General features: G+C 35.4%; 1 protein-coding gene across 5 annotated transcripts in view; it reads right to left on the bottom strand.

Moving 5' to 3' along the window:
- The window catches only part of NBEA (neurobeachin), a 516384-nt gene that overhangs the window by 71646 nt on the left and 424122 nt on the right, over positions 1–20616 (bottom strand). For all 5 annotated transcript variants that reach the window (XM_076364262.1, XM_076364263.1, XM_076364261.1 and 2 more), the window contains 3 exons: positions 18289–18401; positions 8632–8772; positions 1427–1546 (listed from right to left, as the gene is read on the bottom strand). In XM_076364262.1, coding sequence (XP_076220377.1) covers positions 1427–1546; positions 8632–8772; positions 18289–18401 — 374 coding nt within the window. The remainder of the gene's footprint in view (positions 1–1426; positions 1547–8631; positions 8773–18288; positions 18402–20616) is intronic.

Raw genomic sequence — 20616 nt, forward strand, 5'->3', positions numbered from 1 at the left:
TCATGTATTTAACTGCCCTCCTCCTGTGTACTAAAGCCACACAAGAAGATTACAGTAACTTCCAACTGTCTTCCCTTATTCCTCGGTTTAAGGCTCTTATCTTTTGTTTCAGTCCCACTCCTAGGAAGCCTTTTTCCCAGATATTCTGGTGGAATACCAGGAAAACCAGATTTCACTGAAAGGGAAAAATCAAAATATCAGCACTTTAAATTTGAAGATATGGCTGCATTTCAAGTATAGAAGAAATTGACTCGAATTCCTTCCAAGTTCTGAAATTTCCTTTGTTTTTCTTACAAAGGTAACAATGATAGTACTTAAAATACTGTTGACTTCCAAAGGAGCATAAATAAACATGAAATGGGTTGTAAGAGGTTTAGGTTAATTTCTTTTTTTTAAAAAGCATTTTCTCCCATATGTTAAGATGGCCATACAATTTACAATTTGTTATTCTAACTAGTAACTGAATAATAACAACATGGTTTGTCCACATACACTTCTGAGACTGCTGGAATATTTATGCAAACAGGAACTCTGGAATAAAAATAAATCAACAAATTTACATCTTCTTCTTTTGTCAAGTTAAGTAGAAAATATAATGGTAATGTGACCTTGACTTTAGCATTTCCTAGTGTGAGAGGCAATATTGAAATGGAAGAGAGATATATTCACTTTAAAATAAAGTTTAAAAAAAAGAGCAATTAATGGTATACTGCAGCCTTTGCCTACCTTATTACTAGAAAATGAGAATCAAGAAAGGACCATATTATTCAAAATATTATTAGATTTTGGGTTCTTTCTGATAATGTCCCATGTATATGAACAATAATCCTTTGTATTTAACAATAGGTAAGGAATAACAACAGTAAAATCACCCTGCTCGCCGGCTGTTTCTGTATGTCATGTAGAAGTTGTTTTAATCTAATGCGTATTGTTGCATAATATCCCCAGGCACAGTCAAGTAAAAGCTAAAGCTGTACAGAAAAGCCAACATTTTAAATGGGTCTTGTCATTAATGCTTTATTAATTGCCCCAGGCAATGCAAACCCAGAGCTAGGCAAGCTATAACAATATGACACTTTAAGGTCAAATCCAATTCCTGCTGTGTTTTATGGAGTGGGCCAAATATTGAGTTAACAGCAGGAAAGAACAATTTATTGGGCTTTTCTCCATCTCCTGATTATCTGATCTAAATTAGATCAGTTAGGTTGTTTTTCTCTAAAAACAAAACACCTTTTGTCCACTCAACTTCAAAGAATCTTTGATTGTTTCTGTTAGAACAATAATCTTTAGTAACATCTACCTTTTATTTAAACTATCCCTAGTTTACTGAATATAAAGATATGAAATACAAAACCCTCTTTGTCCCTACATAAAACAAAACACCATAAAAGAGAACACACATTTATCAGTTTAATGTATATGTTACCTTCACATCTGAGGTATCTCTTTGGCTGTTCCTCCAAGACCTGGCTACTGAAGAGAAGGTTCGATCTGGGTGGTCAAATTTGCCATCATTTGCATTTAGAAAGAATGTTGTAAAGGGCTCCTGTAGTCAATGAAATGAAGATGGATTAAGAAAACAGCAGAAGGAGTCATGCGGCAGGTTTCTAAGGAAATCCAAATTACTTGTGCAGATCAAAATACTTCATAAAGGCAGAATTAAAGAAAAATATGGCACCTCACAGTTATATCTATGCGTGGGTATCTGTACTGAGTATCTTAGTACATTTATTTGCACTAACATATCTTACACACACAAATCTTGAGTTCTGGCAGGAAAGGTTATTTTATATATGCACTCTTCCATAAGACCCATCAGTGGCAGACTTATATAGCTTAGTTCCAGTTCATGATGGTTGCCTACTTCACTCCAACCATCATGAACGCTCTCTGTGTTATTTATATTACCATGCTTTGTTTACCTCTTGTAAGATGGTATGTCAAAATAAAATCTTAAAAAATCCCCCACCTGGATTTTCCTTTTGTTTTCATTTAATTTAAAAGACCTCAGGAGGTTCCATTTTGCCTCACGGTGGGCAGAATGGCTGTACGGTCATTATGAGGCTGACTATGGTTACAAGATACCTAGCTTTAGCATTACTTTGGGGCAGAGGTACAGAGGTGAAATATTTAGAGTTTTTACTTTTTCTAATTCTATCTGAAATCACACTCCCAATACTTACTAAATGGAAACAGCTATTAACTTTTGGGTAGGAAGAGTTCAAGTCTTAGGCAGTCTGGAGAACCCATTTTTATGTCACTGCATTCCACTGCAGGGGAGGGGTTAACAGGGGACCAAATCCTTAATTTGACAGCAGAACGTGATTACTGAGATCGTTGCCAACTCCCTGGTTTTCCAGCACCACTCCATTAGCTCTCTGATTCAATTAATATTTGGCAATATGCCCACATGGATGGAAACTACTTCTTCCTCTTTGCCAAAGTCTGATGGGGAATGTTTGAAAAAGTGTCCCTGTCATTAAATTCACACCCAAATTTATTTCCTTGCATGTCCAGATCATTTGGAAATTTTGTTAATCAAGGCAGTTCATAATCATCAGATCATAATTCTTATGACAGTATTACCCATCTACTATTTGACTTTTATTCTATATATCCTCTATTTCCTTTTCTGAAATTTTTAAACAAAGCAGGGAACTCCTCCATTAATAAAGAAATTTTGATGGAATTATGTCACATTATACATACTGTGTTTAAATTACACAAGATTAAAGAGGATTAAACTAATTCATTTTCCGTAGCATTTAAGAGCAATTAAAATATACATAAGGAAAGCATGGATGCAAAGGTAGTGAAAGAATCCAAAAAGAGGAGGAAAATAAGAGAGGGAATTCAGACTTCCAGAGACCATTGTTTCTCTAATCTTTATGCCGCATGTATTCCCAATTAATCTTTTCTATCATACACAACAGTCAACACAAGCTACTTTCTTTCAAAGATAAGAACTCTAAATTTCTCTATAAATTTCATATAAATGAAAAAGCGTATGATTCAGACCCAGAGCTAGCAAACTGAAAACAATATACGCAGGAATTGGATTGTATTAATTTAGCCTAAAACTCTATTAATATTATAATTTTAACTTTAAATGTACATTAAATTCTTTCAACATCAGAAAGTTGGTTTTAACTAAATTCTCACGCTCCAATTCTCTGTATTTATTTGCAATAGCAATCTTTGCAAATTATGCTATTTTTCTAGCTTACCCGTACTGAAAGACTTTATATGTTGTTGATCTGAGCACAAATAATTCTGTCTTCTACCAACCCCAACCTATCACTTTTTTTCTTTATAAGATATGCGTAATTTGTTGTGAATATCATTGTGCAGCAGACTGTGGGTCACTGCTGAGGTTCTGAAATCAGAAGCAGTTGATGGATTAAAAAAAAAGGAGAAACCAGAAAAATGATGTAATTACAATAAATTATGTAAAAATATTAATCCAAAATTCCATGACAACATTATTTTAAGCATCTGAGACAAATATACAAAAGCAATAAAATTCATAATCAAGGATTAAACTTTTATTAGCTGAGCACTACAGGGTGCCTTATTATGCTACCCTGCTATGACCTGTTGTGCCTATCTTTTTGGATTTTTAATCCTTAGCAGAAATTCAGAGCTTTCCCTTGCTTTATCTCAGACCTCTCACATAATTTTAAGGTAATTTTTATTCTCTGGCAAGTCAAGTGCTTATATTATATAAATATAGTTCATATATGTATTCAACATACTCATTTAAATACTGTTATTCTATGATACCAATTACTGTCATTTCATGTAAAGATTTTGTTGCTGCGAAAGCTATAAGGCTGCACAATGTTTTCACTATAACCCCATCTCACTCGTTCCTAATATTCTGAATAAAATTCATGCCTTGTTCACTGCCAACAAGGAGAGAAATTCATGGGGTACTTGATTACAATGAATACAAGCTCGAGCTGTGGGAATAAGTAATTTTTCCATTCAACAGCACTTCTCTCCCTCCATCCCCCTTTTAACAGTGCCTAGTTGAATCATTTATGGTGGGAGTAGGTGAGCGAAGAGGAAGGGATGTGTCATTCTGAGGCATCTTATGTCAAACAAAAATGTCTTTTTAGCCATTTGTAAGAGGAGAAAAAGAGAGTATTTGGGGTTCTGTCAGTGACATACGCCTTTTCTCTGATATATCTGTGACTGTCCTGCTCAGACCTACAAAATAGGAGACTCAGATTCACTTCTGTTTACAAAAGGATTTCAAGTCCTCCCCCTCTTTGAATCTCGCTAAAAAATAGTTTTGGCTCAATCAGACCTGACTCACAACAAATCCAGAATTTCTTCTACCTTGTACAAGTACGTAGTTATTGTAACAGAAATTGGAAATCAATTATTCTCTGCAAACTTCTTGACCATAATGTTAAAGAATCACGCTCTCTAACACTGGTTTTTGTTTCAATGACGATGTAACTGATTCACGCAGACACAACTTCTTCAACAGCAACTACTGAGACCATCCAATAGAGCACCATAGCTCTAGCCTACTTCACCTAAAAATGTGAAAACAATGATGATATTCACATTCAAGCCAGAATTAATTCTTCTGTCTACTTTTCTGTTTTCTTCTATCTACTTTTCAGGCTGATATTTAAGTCACTGGAATATATGGCATGCTGATGTAGGATTCTTTGTTTAAACTATTCTACCTACTGCAATTCAAATATTTACTGGCCCACATGGAAAGCACGTGAAAAAAATTACTCTTGAACAAGATGGTAAGGTCACCTGTCCATAAACTATGAATATTTAATTTCATTGATACAAAAATTGAACTGTGTCAACAGAACCGTGCATCACTTTCCAGAATACCTTTTATTCTGTTTGGTGGAGCAAACTTATGGGTGTTGTTGGCTCAGATTTCCTAAGGAAGAAGTTAAATTTCTTAGGTTTAGATCTAAAGATGTGCGACATGCAAAAATGTTTAACCATGGTTTGGTTTCAATAACACCTCAAAGGAGAGGAACGCAATATTATACAAATCATGGTGTTCTCTGTTAGTTTTTATCATCATTATTAACCTGACTGACCAATATGGTAGACTTTCACATTCATTATCTATCTATCTCTGTAAAGTAGTTATCTAACCTTTAATAATCCACCCCTTAACTTAGAAAGCAAGCTGACCACTTTCAAGAAATAGTTGATTCTGGATATAAACCTAACGTTTCTGGAGATCATGCAGGATTCATTCGTAATTATGACATTAAATATTTCTAGGCTGTGGCTCAGTTAGTTTCTTATGAAGCTAGTTAGAGGATTGTTTCTTGATCTTTCAGAATTCTAGCATGATGTAGTGGTCTGAAACGTACAATGGATTACTTTAAATAAACATGTATGGGTTAATTAAGAATTATAATTTCAATTCACATATGAGTGTGTGCATGCACACATATATGGGGGGGGGGGGCTGTACAGAAAGAGGGTGCATGCATTATCTTGCTTTGGGAGAGTTTCAGGGTCAGCTGTATAACCCCTAAAAGTGACCGTAACCAATCTGATACATGGCCTGGTGAGGCTGAACCATTGCTTATCCTGAAACTGCCTTCATTTTTCTCCTAGCATTCTTACAGAGAGAATGGAGCACTCCTAGACTTGTACAACCGGCTCACAGAAAATACAAACAGAAGCTTTGCAGATGCACTAGTAGCCCATGGCTTCAGTTAAGGATTACACCCTAAGTATAATGAAAGGCAGAAGAACAAAAAATAATAATAAAATTATTATAGTTGCTGTAATTATCAGTAGCTTCAACATATTATTGAAAACATAATGAAATAGGTCACTTTTAAAGATGGATTTTTACTGGACACTCTTAGTACACAAAAGAACTCAAGAGAAAACTGTACTACCAGTGAAAAATTTACTAATGACAAAATGGAGGCAGAGATTGATGATATCAAAATCAATTAAACAGGACAGAACTGAGACTAAGGCATAAAGTGCCTTTTATAAAAGTAGCCTGATACATCAGATAAAGGAAAGCAACAGAGAGAAATATAAGGCAGTAGGGAGCAGATTATCACAGAATTGACTCAGAAATATGATATTACAAGCAATGTTTTGAAGAGAACTGACAGGAACCAGATTGCATCTGTCAAAGCCAAAAAGCAAGATTCAAAAGAATTTTAATTTTTTTGTGTTTTGCGGCAATTACACAACTCTATATATACATACTTCAGAGTGGCTGAAACTACTTTTCCTACTGCAACTACTGTTTCCTCCAATACAAAGTTCTAGGCAGGTAGTTTCCCCCCCTGGGTCCCCATTACTCTATACTGTTTTGTTCTGCTTCTATCTAGACTATCTCATTCCCAGTATACTTTTTCTCATAGCTTTTTCGTTTGTTTGTTTGCTTGTTCGTTTTCTCTCCATTTCTCTCTTTTTTCTTTCCCCTTTCTTTTCTTCTTTGGTCTATGTAGTCTTCTCCCATGATTTTACTTTCCACTCCTCTCTTTCACTCTCAGTTTGTTGTCACTTTCTACCAAAAGCTCTACTGTAACACGTCTTCCCACGAATCTTCTCCAATCTCTTAAAATACTGAAAGCATTTTTCTGTCTGAATCTCTGCATCTCTTACTGTCACCTTCCTCTTCCTGGACTAGACTGTAATTTACCTTTTATAAAATGTTCTTACACAGTCTTCTTCACAAACTCATAACAGAACACTAGCTCAAAAAATTCTCGAGCAAGAAATCTTACTTGAACTTCCAGAAATCTGACTTAGCTTTATCTATCAACTTCACTGGCATAATCTTCTCCCTTAGGATTTTTCATTCTTTATTTTGTAGCCAAAAATATCTCTCTAAGGATCACTATGACTTTATAATCCCCATAGCTATAATCTTTTACTGTCTTTATACACACTTACTTTCAAATCTTTATTTTGGGTTTCCATATGCAGCCCTATCCAATCTCATCACGTTATTTCTTTTTTCCCTTTTCTGAGCTTTAGAATTCCCCCACGTCTATCTCCCTCTCACTTCTGCTGTCTCCTCCCACTAGCGATTGCTTGTCTTTGCTGGTCACTCCTATTTAAATAAACATTAAAATACCTATCTAGGTGTGCCCCCGTACTTAAATTCTCCCTTTGTTGTTTTCACCTTCTTGCCATCAGCAATCTCTTCCCTGGAAAGCACTGCTTTTCCTTTTCTTTTCTGCTTTCTATTCTCACATACATTGTTTGCTCTAACAAATGTAATTTGTCAGGTCTATATTGCAAGGCCATCAAGGCAGAGACCTTGTTCTCTCACTCTTTTAGGGCAGAAAAGAAAGAGAGCAAGAACACCTACAGTATTACATAAACAACAGTAGTAAAAATGACACAGCATTAGCCTAATACAGGAAATGAATACTCCTTGGTGTGTTGTACATTCAGCCTGTAAGCAGACTTTCAGACCTAAGGATTTGCCGACTAGCAAGAGGGGATTTTTTGTTGAATAGCAGCCAAAATTAATAGATAAACATGCAAATAAACCCACTGTTTTTAATATACTTTAAGGCAACAAAGAAGCACATGTGAACCATAAAATGAATTCACAGTACATGAATAATTTAGCAACATTCAAAAGGAGTACAGTGATCACCCCACATAGGAGTGTAATCAACGCTTAGTTTCCCACGAGTTAAGAAGTATGTCCTGAACTCATAGACACATGAATTCTTCCCTTCTGAGCAGAAGAACAGGACATGTCTAAGGGAAGTTGAGATGAGTGAAAACTCAGATCTCTAGGTTTGTGCAGCTCTGCTTTGCTTGGTTGTGTCTGAAACATGCCTAGAATACACCTTATGCGACAGATTTTTACTGGCAGAGTGTAGTTTAAGTTCAGTAATTACAAGGTGACTCAATTTTTCATTAATTCAGGTTTCTCTGTGAAATCTTAAGTCTCTCATCAACACTCCTTTTTCTGTAATTCATTGTCTTAACACACAAACCGAATTCAGGTTCATTCTATCTTTGACGTTTGGCCCCCTTCCCTAGATCTGATTTTGAGGATAGGATTTAAGCATGAGGTTTCCAGAACTGAAATAGCAGTTTGAAGTTAGAATCTACATTTTTACATTTCTGAAAACTGTAAGTTATTAATTCATTGAGAAGCAGAGTTCATTTGCATAAAATATTACTCCATACTGCTTTAATATAAAACTGGTTCTATAATTCCCCTCTCAATCTGACAGTTTAATGTGCTTTTTACGAAAGGTTTTTCTTTAATGTTGTATATATCTGTCCCTAGCTGAAAATAATGAATTAATATATGAGTAGTATCAGCTTCCTGTATTGTCTAGAGACTTTTTTTTTAGATGGATTTAGTTTTAGATGAATTTTCTTCATTGTATGTGTCCTTACACCACCACAATTTTGCATCTAAATAGATTTCAGATTGTTTGGGTAGGAAGGAATCACTACAAATGAGTATACACAGTATACCTAGAGAATTTCTCAGATTTTAAGGTAGGGAAAAACAATGACATTTTGATAGAAAGGTACTTTCATTAAAAAAATTGAAATAGTGGTAAGTGACAGAAGAGATGCTGTAGATAAAGATATTAATGAAAACCAGGATCCAGAAATACTTACAATACGAACAAGCCAAGCCAATGTAGAAGTAGATGTAGAGTAGTGGGTGTTGTAATGATAAGGTGGAGTCTGATCATCTTCCCATGTCTCATACCGTTCTGCATAGAAGACTGCTCTCTTTGGGTTCAAAGCACCGATAGGCTACAAAGGGATAAGAGGTCAAATATATTATCAGCTGAAGTGTGGCTTGTCTGATATGTCATAGGTTAATTCTGCGTTAAGATTCACTACATAGGAGACTCTGCAACCAAACTCATTCCACGCTGTAGTAATCCCTTCAGATTGCTGTAATCTTAGAATTTCTTTTCAAAGGCTTTGTGTACTAAAAGTCTTATGACTTTCCTTATTTTAATTGACAAATATAAGTGATCCACATCTGCAAACTTTCAAGACCTTCTTGAAGTATGAGTTGTTTCCCAATTAATTCAGTAACATTGTTCTGGAAATAGACTTCTAAAACTGCATTTTAAATGCACTGAGGCCAAACTAATATTTCTGTTGCTGTCATTCACCATAATCACACAGCTAATGAAAACTGACTTTTGCTCACACAGGATACTTTGTAATGCACAGTTCATGATGAAAAGATTTCACGCGGAACTGCTGATGGTGTCTGGTGATCCTAAGCAGAAATACTTAAAAACCATGCGTAGTCCTGCAGGACTGGATCTACTTTCTGACTGAACAAAGCCAGGTTTTACTGAGCAAAACAAACAAGCTTTGTACTTAAAAACGATAGAATTTGTAAATTATTCATAAATTCAAACTCCATTCTGAGCATACTTAATAGACAATCTATACAAATCAGGTAAAAACCAAAAGAAATGTAAGACAGTAGTAGGAACTGTTGATTTTGATGTGTCTACTTAGGGGACACATGCTTTTCTATGATTTTTTTAACCTACTTTATCTCATAATTTTTTTGCAAAATTTATTTGTTATTGTGTGATACAAAAGTCACTGGGATAAAGAAAATACAACAGAAAGTAGATAAAATGTTGAAATATATAAGTGATCTTAAATCTGTTTTTCCAGATGAGATAGTAGCAGTGTATTTACTACCTATCTGCAAAGAATCTTCAGATTTTAGCTTTTGTACTAAAATTAACCAAACACACAGAGTTTAATACTTAGAGGAGAGCACACTTCCACACCAAATAATTGTATAAACTTATAATTTTAAATTATTACTTGATTTGTATTAATCAAAAATTAAGAGTTAGAATTGATATTATTAAAGGAATTACAATTTGAATACAAACATATACTCAAGGACTTTGACCCTTTTCAAAATGCTAACAGGTATTCTTGCATTCCATTCCACAGTACAATTTTTCTACTGAGTTAAAATCCAAAGTCATTTGGAATGAAAATACTAGTACAAGGTCAAATCAATGTGTTTCACTACACTACGTATGTAACTGAACAATTTTAAAGCTACAAGTATTTTATTCCTTCAGTGCTGCTATGTTTTTTGAGAGCTTTTAAAAAGGCTGACATAGAACATGCTGTTTTCCAATTTTACATATTAAAGCTTGTTTTTAAATAGCAGTGTTTGATGAACACTTACATTTTAAAACATTATGATTTCAGTATTTTTCACATGAAACACTCTGGATGCTTAATACTTTGCTGTGTCATGGAGATGTTAATAGCTTTTTCATATGTGTAAAATGTATGAGTAATCCCTAAGGATCAGTGTTATCTGATGCAGATTGCACTGCAAGACCTCACAAAACATTCTTGAAAAATAAGTATGAGCCATCCCTAACACTTTCCAGGCTTGTTTCCCAACTACTGGAAAAAGAAAAAATAAATATTTGCATTTTTGTTATATTCAGTTTCATTACACATCCTAACACTGTCAGGAAACACGGTGGCATTATTATAGGCTGTAAGTTGCCAATATATGAAAATGGTTGTCCAGCCACTTTCTTGAAAGATTAACTTATTAAAAGACATTCTTTTCCTATTACACTGACAAACTGTACAGATATATATGTGCACTTTGCTAAATTATATCAAGGCTCTGGGTTGCTTTGAGGACTGCATGGGACGTGCTGATATCACCTCATCAAGGTACTGTGCATCCACTTCTCTGGCAGAACAAATTCCAGTCCCCAACTGCACATTTCAAAAGCTAAAGCAGTAATTCACACCCTAGTCTGTTAACAGGAAACGTTCACCCCCTCTGAGAAGGAAACACGAAATGGCAGACAAATCGGTGAGATTGTATTTTGTAACGGAAAAACATCCTGAGAATATCTCTTCCTTCCACTGTGAAGGTGCATCTTACCCTACGCTGCTGTGAATTCTGAGGCTATGGAAGACAGGGGCGTCATCTGTCACAATATTATTGTACATATATGTTTGAAGGCACAGCAGAGAAGGGATATGGTGATAAATGTAAGATGGAAAATCAAAACTCTAGGCCTTTCAAAATATATTTGAAGCTGAACAGATGTCTTCCGTCAAATAAACTGTATGTTTTCATCCTTCACTGTAAACTGATTACAGTAACAAGAACTGTGAAGCATAACTGATGCTCAAAAATAATTACAAGGTATTTTATTTTATAGACTAGCAAAATTTTAATGATGGTTTAACCCATAGCTTTAAAGAACTCTTTTTTTTTAAATATATATATTGTTGTATTTATTGAAAAATGTACTTTCTCTCAAGAACTTGACAATAACTTTCCAAAGTCACATAAAACACTAATGCAAACACACCATCGTGTTTTCTAGGTTCTTCAGGGAGAAGCGTTATTTCAATTTAAAAGATAAAAGATATAAGGTTGTAAGATGGTGCATTCCCATTTTCATGTAAAAATGCCTGCACAAGTAGCTAAAATAATCTACTTTCAGAAGACACATGTTCAATTTATTAAATGATAAACCTAAAAAGCTGTATTCTGAAGATTACCTTCATCCTCATCAATATTCTTTTCAGAGTCAGAATCCATTTTTCTTTCAATTACTTTAGGATTCGTTTGAAGAAAAATGCTGAAATGCACAAAATATCTGCTGAATAAAATGGACTTTTTACGAGAAATATCATGAGAGTCATCTCTCTTCTTGCATGGTATGGAAATTTTCATGTGAAAATCTCTGGGAAGAATCTTTTCTGGGAATTACCCTTCCTTGCCCCAGAGAGAAAGAAAGAAAGAAAGAAACGACGGGGTGAGGTAGAGCTTGTCTTCAGCTAGAAAGTCTCACCTCGACTTCTTGGGACAGATCCTGGATTGGATGAACTAGTGCTCTGGATGGTAGCCTGGGATTCAGGAGATATAGGTTCACTTCTGTCATTCCACAAAGATTTCTAGCGTTCCCAGGCAAACTGCTTAGGTATGACTATAGCTTGCAATACAAAGGTGTGCTAGAAATCCCAGAGCTAGCTCTAGAGGGGCTGGCGTGCATTTTATGGCATCATTTATGCAGAGATGACAACTCGAATCTCAGAAGTAGTGCAGCTGCTCCTCCCAGCACAAGCAGGAGAGCTGGGAGCTGCACCATGCTCATACAACTCTGCCGCTTCTGGTTCAGCGTTAACAGCAGTTATTTCTGGCCTGTGGTGAAAAAATACAGGGAACATCTGATCCCCCTTTTCTCCTTTTCTGTGCAGTAATGGAGACCCTTATGTGAACCATTTCTGTGCATTAACAGAAATGACTTAAATCTCCCCTGGTTTAGGAAATCATACACATTGAAAATGCCAACAGAAAGTGCTCAAATCTCTCTTTTTTTTTGTTGTGTTATTTAAAAACTTGCTGATTAACCACAAATAGATCAGCTTGTGTGCACCAAATGACCAGGCATTTTCTGAAAGTGAAAACTTCTGTAAATAAAATAGCATGGAGTAAATTCAAAGAGGTCTGCCCCTGGCTTCCTTAGTGATTTTTAATGTCCATGTGGCAAAATGCTGTTACCCAAAGAAATGGTAACAGTTTGTCCTTAAGTAAAGACCTGCATTTTCTGTAAAGACTAAATCTCAGTTGTACAAAATAGCAGCTAACCCAGTTTCACTCTGATGAGGCACGTGTCCTGCTAGATGACAAGTTCTACAGTAATCGTAGTCTCTCACATTTCTTGTGAAATGTGTAGGGTATATGGGGTTTTGGTCACTTTTCCATAGTGTTACAGTACTATTCTCAGTCCAGAAAGTCAACTACTACGGTTTTAATCTGATACCATGGCTATGAAATGGAGATAAATTTTTTTTTATGGATCTATCCCTGTATCTTCACATAATGGAAGAAAATAATTTTATTTCCATTTCAATGAGATTCTACTGCTGTGCAAACTAGTTAAAATGACTTGCACAAACAATACAAAGGCAAAGCTCAATCCATGTACTGTGTCTCAGTCTAGTACCTTAACCATAAGACTAGTACAGAAACTGAATTTGAGTCAAACAAATTGTTCTGAACATTAAATAAAAAGTTTTCTATAATGTTTTATAAAATGCTTTTTCCAAACACACCATTTGTCTTTTTATTAAAAGAAGCCCTCTGTAAGGACTTATATCAAATAGTATTAACTTTTCATAAAATGGTTTTCTAAGATATTCTTTACTCCAACCAAGCAGAACAACTCACTGTATGACAATGCCTATTCAGCCATTTCACTTCTGATGTACTAAAAGCTGCTGTTTGAGTTTATTTTATGCTTCTTTTTCTATTTAAAAATAAAGTAAGTATTTACTTTAACATTAAAAACACACTGCTATTCATGTCATTCCTTTTTATCTGACTAATCTCTTTAGACATCTGGCCTTTGAACTAGTGTATTGTCAATACATCTAGTGTTTATATACACTGGACATGTTATGTTAGCTCATGTAATATTCACTGTTTTGCCAGCTATCTTCATAGAACTACATTCTCTCATGAAAGCAGAACTGAACGTAGCATCCTATTTATCTATTTAGAATACTAAAATATTCTGCTTATCTTGACTCTAATTCATGCAGCAGCTACCTTATCTGTTTATCTATTTTTTCGTAATGTACTACACAAAACTGTAGCTGGGTACAAAAGAAAACTTGAGCATGGCTTTATTTGGCTCTGGCTGAATACAGACTGAGCTTTTCCTGACAGCTTGCTTTTTTATTAAAAAAAAAAAAAAAATAAAAAAACAACCCATAAGTAGGACATCTTAGGATAATCCAAATTTGTAAACAACTTCTCTTCAGCATATCAATATCAACATTACCAAATATGAGAGTTCTGGCAGATTCAAAGTACCAGAGTTTCACTCACTAAATGAACTTTTTTTTTAAGAAAGAAAATGTTTAATTGTGTGGCTTAAACCAAATGAGAATCAAACTCATTTTTCTTCTGATGGTAGAGTTGCATGTGGTAAAGAGAGAAGTTTAAGTTACAGAAACTGATTTCATTTTTCCAGTGAGAGTGGCTCTTGCTAAGCCCATAAACTCCATTCCATGGCATACACATTTTTGGAAGTATTAAGTGTGGTTTGCCTTGAAATATTCACACTTCAATACGTTCATTTGCATTATTACATTTAGAAGCCTTGGGGCTTTATCACTTCCTTTTCTTGAAATGGCACAGTAATAAGGAAAAGTGGTTATGCTTATCACCACCCGTCAATCAAACACCTTCTATATTAACAAAATATAATTTTTTCCACTCAATGAATGGGCGTATGATGTCTCATACACATGTCAATATTAGTATTACTTTGCCTGGTGAAGAAATAATTTTATTTAACAGGATGTATGACTGGAAGTAAATGAGAGAAATTCCCATTTACACTTTAATGAGCAGGGACAATGCAGCATGTCAAATCCATGCATTCACTATAATTTAGGAGTAAAAGTCATACAATTTTGCACAAACAAACCATGCCACATTTTAAGTATGTTGAAACCCCCAAAAAACTCAGTGTACAGTAAGGGCTGCATACACATTTTCCGTACTAATGTTTAATACCATAGGTATTCTTCCAAAGGAAATCTCAATAAAGAAGAAAATAAGCAGATCACCTGGTGGTTTGATAGTGAAAAGATAATCTATGTATCTATGACAGCCTCTTTCATTAGGTTTTCATCCTGTCAAACAATAAATATAACCTTTAACCTTGTATATGTAATGAATAAAATTTGAGCCTACACTGTCTAGTCAAATGAGAGGTCCAATATATCCTATTGTTACGGCACCTTCAGTGCCATGGGCCCTGGTTTTAAATCTCAAATTATACGTAAAAAGAAAAAAAAGGCTTCATAGGGGAATTTCCAAACACTTCAAAGAAAAACGGCAGAGGAATTTTCAGACTAATATTTAAATATAATTGTTCTGAGAGAAGAAGCAACATTTGGATGTAAAAGTACCACAATAAGCAGCGCTACATAAAAACAGAATAAAATGGAATGGAAGGAAAAGACAAGTTACGTGTTCAAGATGCCTTTGCAGAAATGTAAATATTTAAGTTTGAGCTAAATGCAAAAGTCATATATTTTATTCTGTCACTGACATCGTAAGCAAGCCAAACGCATCTAATTTCATTTCCACAAAACATATGAATTGCATTTGTCATGTATGTTCACTTAGGAGTTGTACCTAGGAATCAAAGTTACAAAATTTCAAAAGAAGTACTGTCAATTATCATAATTGACACTGGAGCTTTGTATGAACTTTGTGCGATAAAACACAAATTAATTATTTTAAAAGAAGTTAGATTTAGCATCTACATTTAACTACCAAAACTATTTTAAACCAACAAAACAAAGCATGATAGGTGATTTCTCTTTTAATTTCATCATTGCTTTTGTGGGCTTTTACCACATATGAAATAGTGTTAGAATTCTAAATAATTTCAAAAGATTGTTTGAGGGGTATTAATTACTGAATATTAAGGACAGAGGCTTTGTGAAACCTAAGAAGGGCAAACTTGTGGGAAGACAGAAGGTCAGGAACTGACAAAGGAGATTTTATCCATCAACAGCTTAGCTGGAGGTTCTGATTTGCCATCAAATCTGCAGGAGCATTTCTCCATTGCAGGGTAAAATCTGACAGAAGGAAGTGGCTCCTCATGGAAAGGATACTGTGTGTGCCTGCCCCAGAGGTCTGGCTGAGGCTTGATGGCACACTCCGGTTCAATAATGTGAACAATAAATCACTAACTCCTGCTTTTAAGCACTAGGCTACTCAGGATTCACCTCCCTAACAAGGAAAGAAGGGGCTTACTTACAGATACAGGACAATACTGAAAAGGAAAACAGAATTGTCAAGGAAATACTTCAGATACGTTCTGATTTTGAAGATTTTTACTGATAATGCACAAATTGAAACAGGATGCAAGTTATGCATAACAGCCAAAGTGCACAAAGTAAGGCATTTCATATTAACTGGCCACTGCCTTTTACAAAAAATCATTAATCTATTTTTCCTTTTAAAACCATTGTGAAATGAAACCTATCAGATGTTATTATAATAAACACTGGAAAAATTTGACAATTACACCCCTTTTATCCTGAGGGATCCCACAACACTTTACAGATTGCACATGCGTTTTCTCACACATCCATGGAATAAATGCAGCCCAGATCTTGCCAGAAAGACAAGAACATTCCCCTTAACTAATTCTGTGTAGGCTTTTCTTTAGTGGTCAAAACCCTAGCTTTTCCAGAGGAAACCACTGGTAGCTTTTGAATAAGAGAATGCAGTTATCAAATTGGGTAAGAAAATGTCCTCAGGCAAAATACTGCTGTGCACATTGCACGGATTCTTGAAGAAACATAAATAACCAGGGACTTGATTTTACATTTCCTTTCAAGGGAGAGCACTACTAGGCATTCAGTGATACTTAATAAGCTATACAAGCACTAATTCCATAATGAGTCTTTACTAACTCATGGGGAAAACCTATCTATTCAACTATCACGCTACTTCCTGTAGCAATTACATACTTTAATAGGCTGCCATAAAAATTTGGATTCAACCAAAACTAAGTACCTAATGAAGGACTCATGAGACACTGTCTAATCTTGTTGCACTTCACCACATGCAGTGCTATTAATACTAGAAAGAAGTGAGTTTGAGAGATTTTGAAAAGTGTAAGCATCTTAATGAAAGGTTTATCACTACAAACAATTCTAAAACAAGTATTTTTATACATGCTAGGGAACAAGCCAGTGCAAGATGATCACTGCTCTTTATTTAACTCATGTCTGTGGATTTTCTTTTATTGTTCCTGGCACAGATTACAATGGTGTTATAGAACTGAAAAACACATTTGTGAAACATACCTGTAATATTGTGAAAGGTCAGAAGTTTTACATAACATAAGCAGAGTCTCAACCAATTTGTTTACATTTGAGGCATACTGTGAATGTATTTAATTTCTGGTTTTATTTACTTATTTATTTGTCTAAGAAAAAAAGGGAGAGGAAGCTTAGGTGTCTCTATCTGCTATTACGCAATCAAGTCCTACTCAAATTATTTTGGAAGTCTCACAAAAGCAGGCTTCCAGGAATGGTTACAATACATCTGGAAGTACTACAAGCACACTCTTCACCACAGGGATACGAGACTGTGAGATACCCAGGGTGGGATCTCTCTGTTGCTGCCCAGGATGTGTGCTTGCAGGAAGAGGAGGAAAGAAAAGCAGACTTAAAGGCAGAAGCCCCAGAAACTCTCATCCCTGACCAGCAGCTAAGGGAAAGCAGGGACTGCAGCACAGGGCTCCAGAACAGGCCTTGGGGGTCATTTTCTCCTCTCCAGCCTCATTCCTTAAGTCAGTGAGTGACAGTCTCCTGCAGTTTTGAGCCTCACTCAACTTGTACAAGCAACTTCTCACTCCCGGCTGAGGAACTGTGGCAAGGATGCAAGAAAGCTGTCATGCCCAGACAACAGAAACCTCACGCTGGGGATATTGTAAGGCTACCCACCTTCACTGATAAGAAAGTACATACACTTTCTCAGTTGATGGGTACCAGGAAAGATATTTCCCACAACTCAGTTTCAAACCCTGTTTTTTGTCTTTATTCCAGTTGGCCAAAAGTAGAGCCCCTCCATATGCTTCTGCTATGCTCAGCCAGGACACACCTTCTCTCCAGTCTGTTGACACAATTGGAGTACCAGAGCTGGGTATAGATGGCAGTCTGGGGCTATTAGAGAAACAAATACTAGGAACTGTATTATTATTATAAAGCACTAACTGCCCAAGTCCAGTTGGAGGACAAAAACCACAAATAATGATAGGGACCAGATACTTCAGGGTCTAAAATACAAAATACCTGTTTATTGGATAATTATTAAACCAAAAGGAGGTGCTGCTATTATATTACTCATCTAGTCACTGCAAAACAAAGTGAAAAATTAGGCCAAGCTTTTTATTTCCAAAGGATGAGCTTTCATAAACTAAGGGAGATAATTAGTGAGATCAAGTGGACTGATGCACTCATGATCCATAAGTCAGAAGGTACAGAGGAGTTGCAGGTTTGGAACCAGATCAGTCAGGGACACGGAAGTAGCATAGTGTAGATATTCAGTATAAAATGATTCTAAAATAGGAAAGTCTATTTCAGATTTTTCTGACTTTAAGATAAAGACCTAACTTAAGCAGACTATAAATATAAAATAAAATCTCTTCCTAAAAGGGCTGGCTGACTGTCTTTAACAGAATTGAAGCATACCTTTGAAAGATCCCTGAAGTTGCCTGGAAGGGTCAGGTCTAACTCTTCAGATTCATAGTTTGTTAAAACCCATGGAAATACAGGGTATTGGTTCAGATCATTGTACGTTCGTCCTATTAAGAAAGAAAGTGTTTTAAGAATTAGGAAATAGCATCCACTTCTTCAACTGAAAAACAATCTAGTCGTTACTTTTGTTGCATCATATGTTCCCAGTTCCCACCACTTGACAGAATCAGGTATAAATCTTCCAGACAAAAGTAGCCATTTAGGTGCATTTATCTCGAATCAGAAGTCAACACAGAAATCGGCATAATATAAAGAGCACAGTATCTTTCAAAATCAACCAAAACCCACCAAATGCCAATAAACACTTTCTTTTTTATTTCCATGAAGCTATTTTCATAGCATGAATGTTGAAATTTAAAACCACTAGGCTATTCTTTTCCTAGGAACTGTATGCAGTATCATTAGCTGGCAAAGATTAAATGAGAGTCCAACAGCAAGGGGCTAAACCTGAGGTTTGCAAATCTAGGTCTGTCCTAGATAGACAGACCACTGAAGAAGTGGTGAAATTTCACTGCAATAGTGGAATCAAAGTGGAGGAATTCATGTTTGCTTTAACACTACTTTGTAACCACTTTGAAAATTAAAAAACATTTTCTCCACCCTGAAAGACAGTGCTGACTGCCCCAGGCCTCTCTCTCTAAACATAATGAAAGAAACGTTGCTACCATCCCAGCAGCCCAAACATGCAAAAAACATCTTTAGAGACAGTTTCAAAAGAACAATCTGCAACCGAAGTGAACTGAAAATTATTAATTCATCACCAAGAAAAGTGTGTTTGGGAAAGGCTGTTATTTCTGTGTCAGCTGGTATTTAGTAGTATCTAACATTTCAGTGATGAGACAAATGAAGTTGCTCAGTACAGAACCATCCACCATATTGATTTACTGACAACCACACAATATGCAACATGAGTCTTAAAAAACAAAATCAGGTCATAAATATATGTGTGTGTGTATTTATATAATATAATTAGCAGACTGAAATAACCTAGGTTAACAATTCCCAGTCCTGCAGCAGATTTACAGCCCTGTCTCACTAACTGCTTCCTTCCAGATTCTGGACAGATTCCTGGGGTACAAAACCCGGCACAGGAAAACACAGGCTTCCTTGTTCTGAGTAGCATTTGCAATTCTCCACAAAAATCAGCTCTGCTTTAATGAAATGTGAAACTTTCACTGCTCTACAAACACCTTGTTTTTTCAATAGAAGTTGATGAACGAGAAGCATGTTTCTATTTTGTATATAGTTTCACTGAAAACAGGAAAAGTGCATATTGTTAGCAACTGTGTGTCCTCGTTTTTACATTTTGAACACATACATGCTCACAAGAATTTAAAAAAATAATTTAGGTACAAATACAACTTTGTTAAAAAAGCAATACCAGCACTGTGTGCCACACACAACTAAAGATGGATAGAAACAAAAACAGTTCTTCTTTAATATCAACGATGAATTAATGCAAAACCATTCTTGGACAGAATGAGAATTTATCAAACAAGTAAATCAAGACATACACCAGAATTTATCTGTGTGAGGGAGGAAAAGGAAAGGTATTCTCTGGCAGAATATTGATTGTTTTAGTTTTTTTTGGGGGGGGTCTATATGTCTTGAAGTAAGACAACTCTGCCTCATTTTCCACATCTGTCAAATCAGAGTATCATTTTCCTCTTTGGCAAGGGGTTAATTACATACGATTTGTAAAGTTTCTTGAGACTGTAAAATTTAAGGTTCTATAAGATATGGTCTTTATAAAATTATACCTTTATACAATAAACGTTTTTCTCACCATCAGAATCCTCAATTAAGTTAACAGAAGTATGTGCAAAAGCTTCCACAAAAGACAGACATTTGTGCTTATGTAGACAGCAGACTAAAATAAATTTGAAATTCAGGAAGAGAATGACCGAGGTGACTGTAGTCTATTACAAAGCATAAGCAAAGAATGATGATTCTTCAGAATCAAAAGTTTTATGGAGAAGAGTTCACAGTAATAAAGACCTTGAACTGAAAACACGTAATAGAAACATTTGGAAAGGTAAGAACATCCCTTCACAAAATTTTGAAAGGAAATTTAGGGTTATCCAAAATGACTTTTTATTTCAAAAATTGAGATTTTCCATATTGAGATTTTATTTAATTTTTATATTAATTTCATTTCAATTTCAATATTCAGTCAGTAAGATTTTGACGTTTTGTTCTTACTCTACATGGGAAAATCATAAATGTGTGAACAGAGCAAGAAAAAAGCAATCCCGAGCTTAG

The sequence above is a fragment of the Aptenodytes patagonicus genome, chromosome 1 (genome assembly GCF_965638725.1).
Source record: "Aptenodytes patagonicus chromosome 1, bAptPat1.pri.cur, whole genome shotgun sequence".
In the NCBI taxonomy this organism is placed as follows: Eukaryota; Metazoa; Chordata; class Aves; order Sphenisciformes; family Spheniscidae; genus Aptenodytes; species Aptenodytes patagonicus.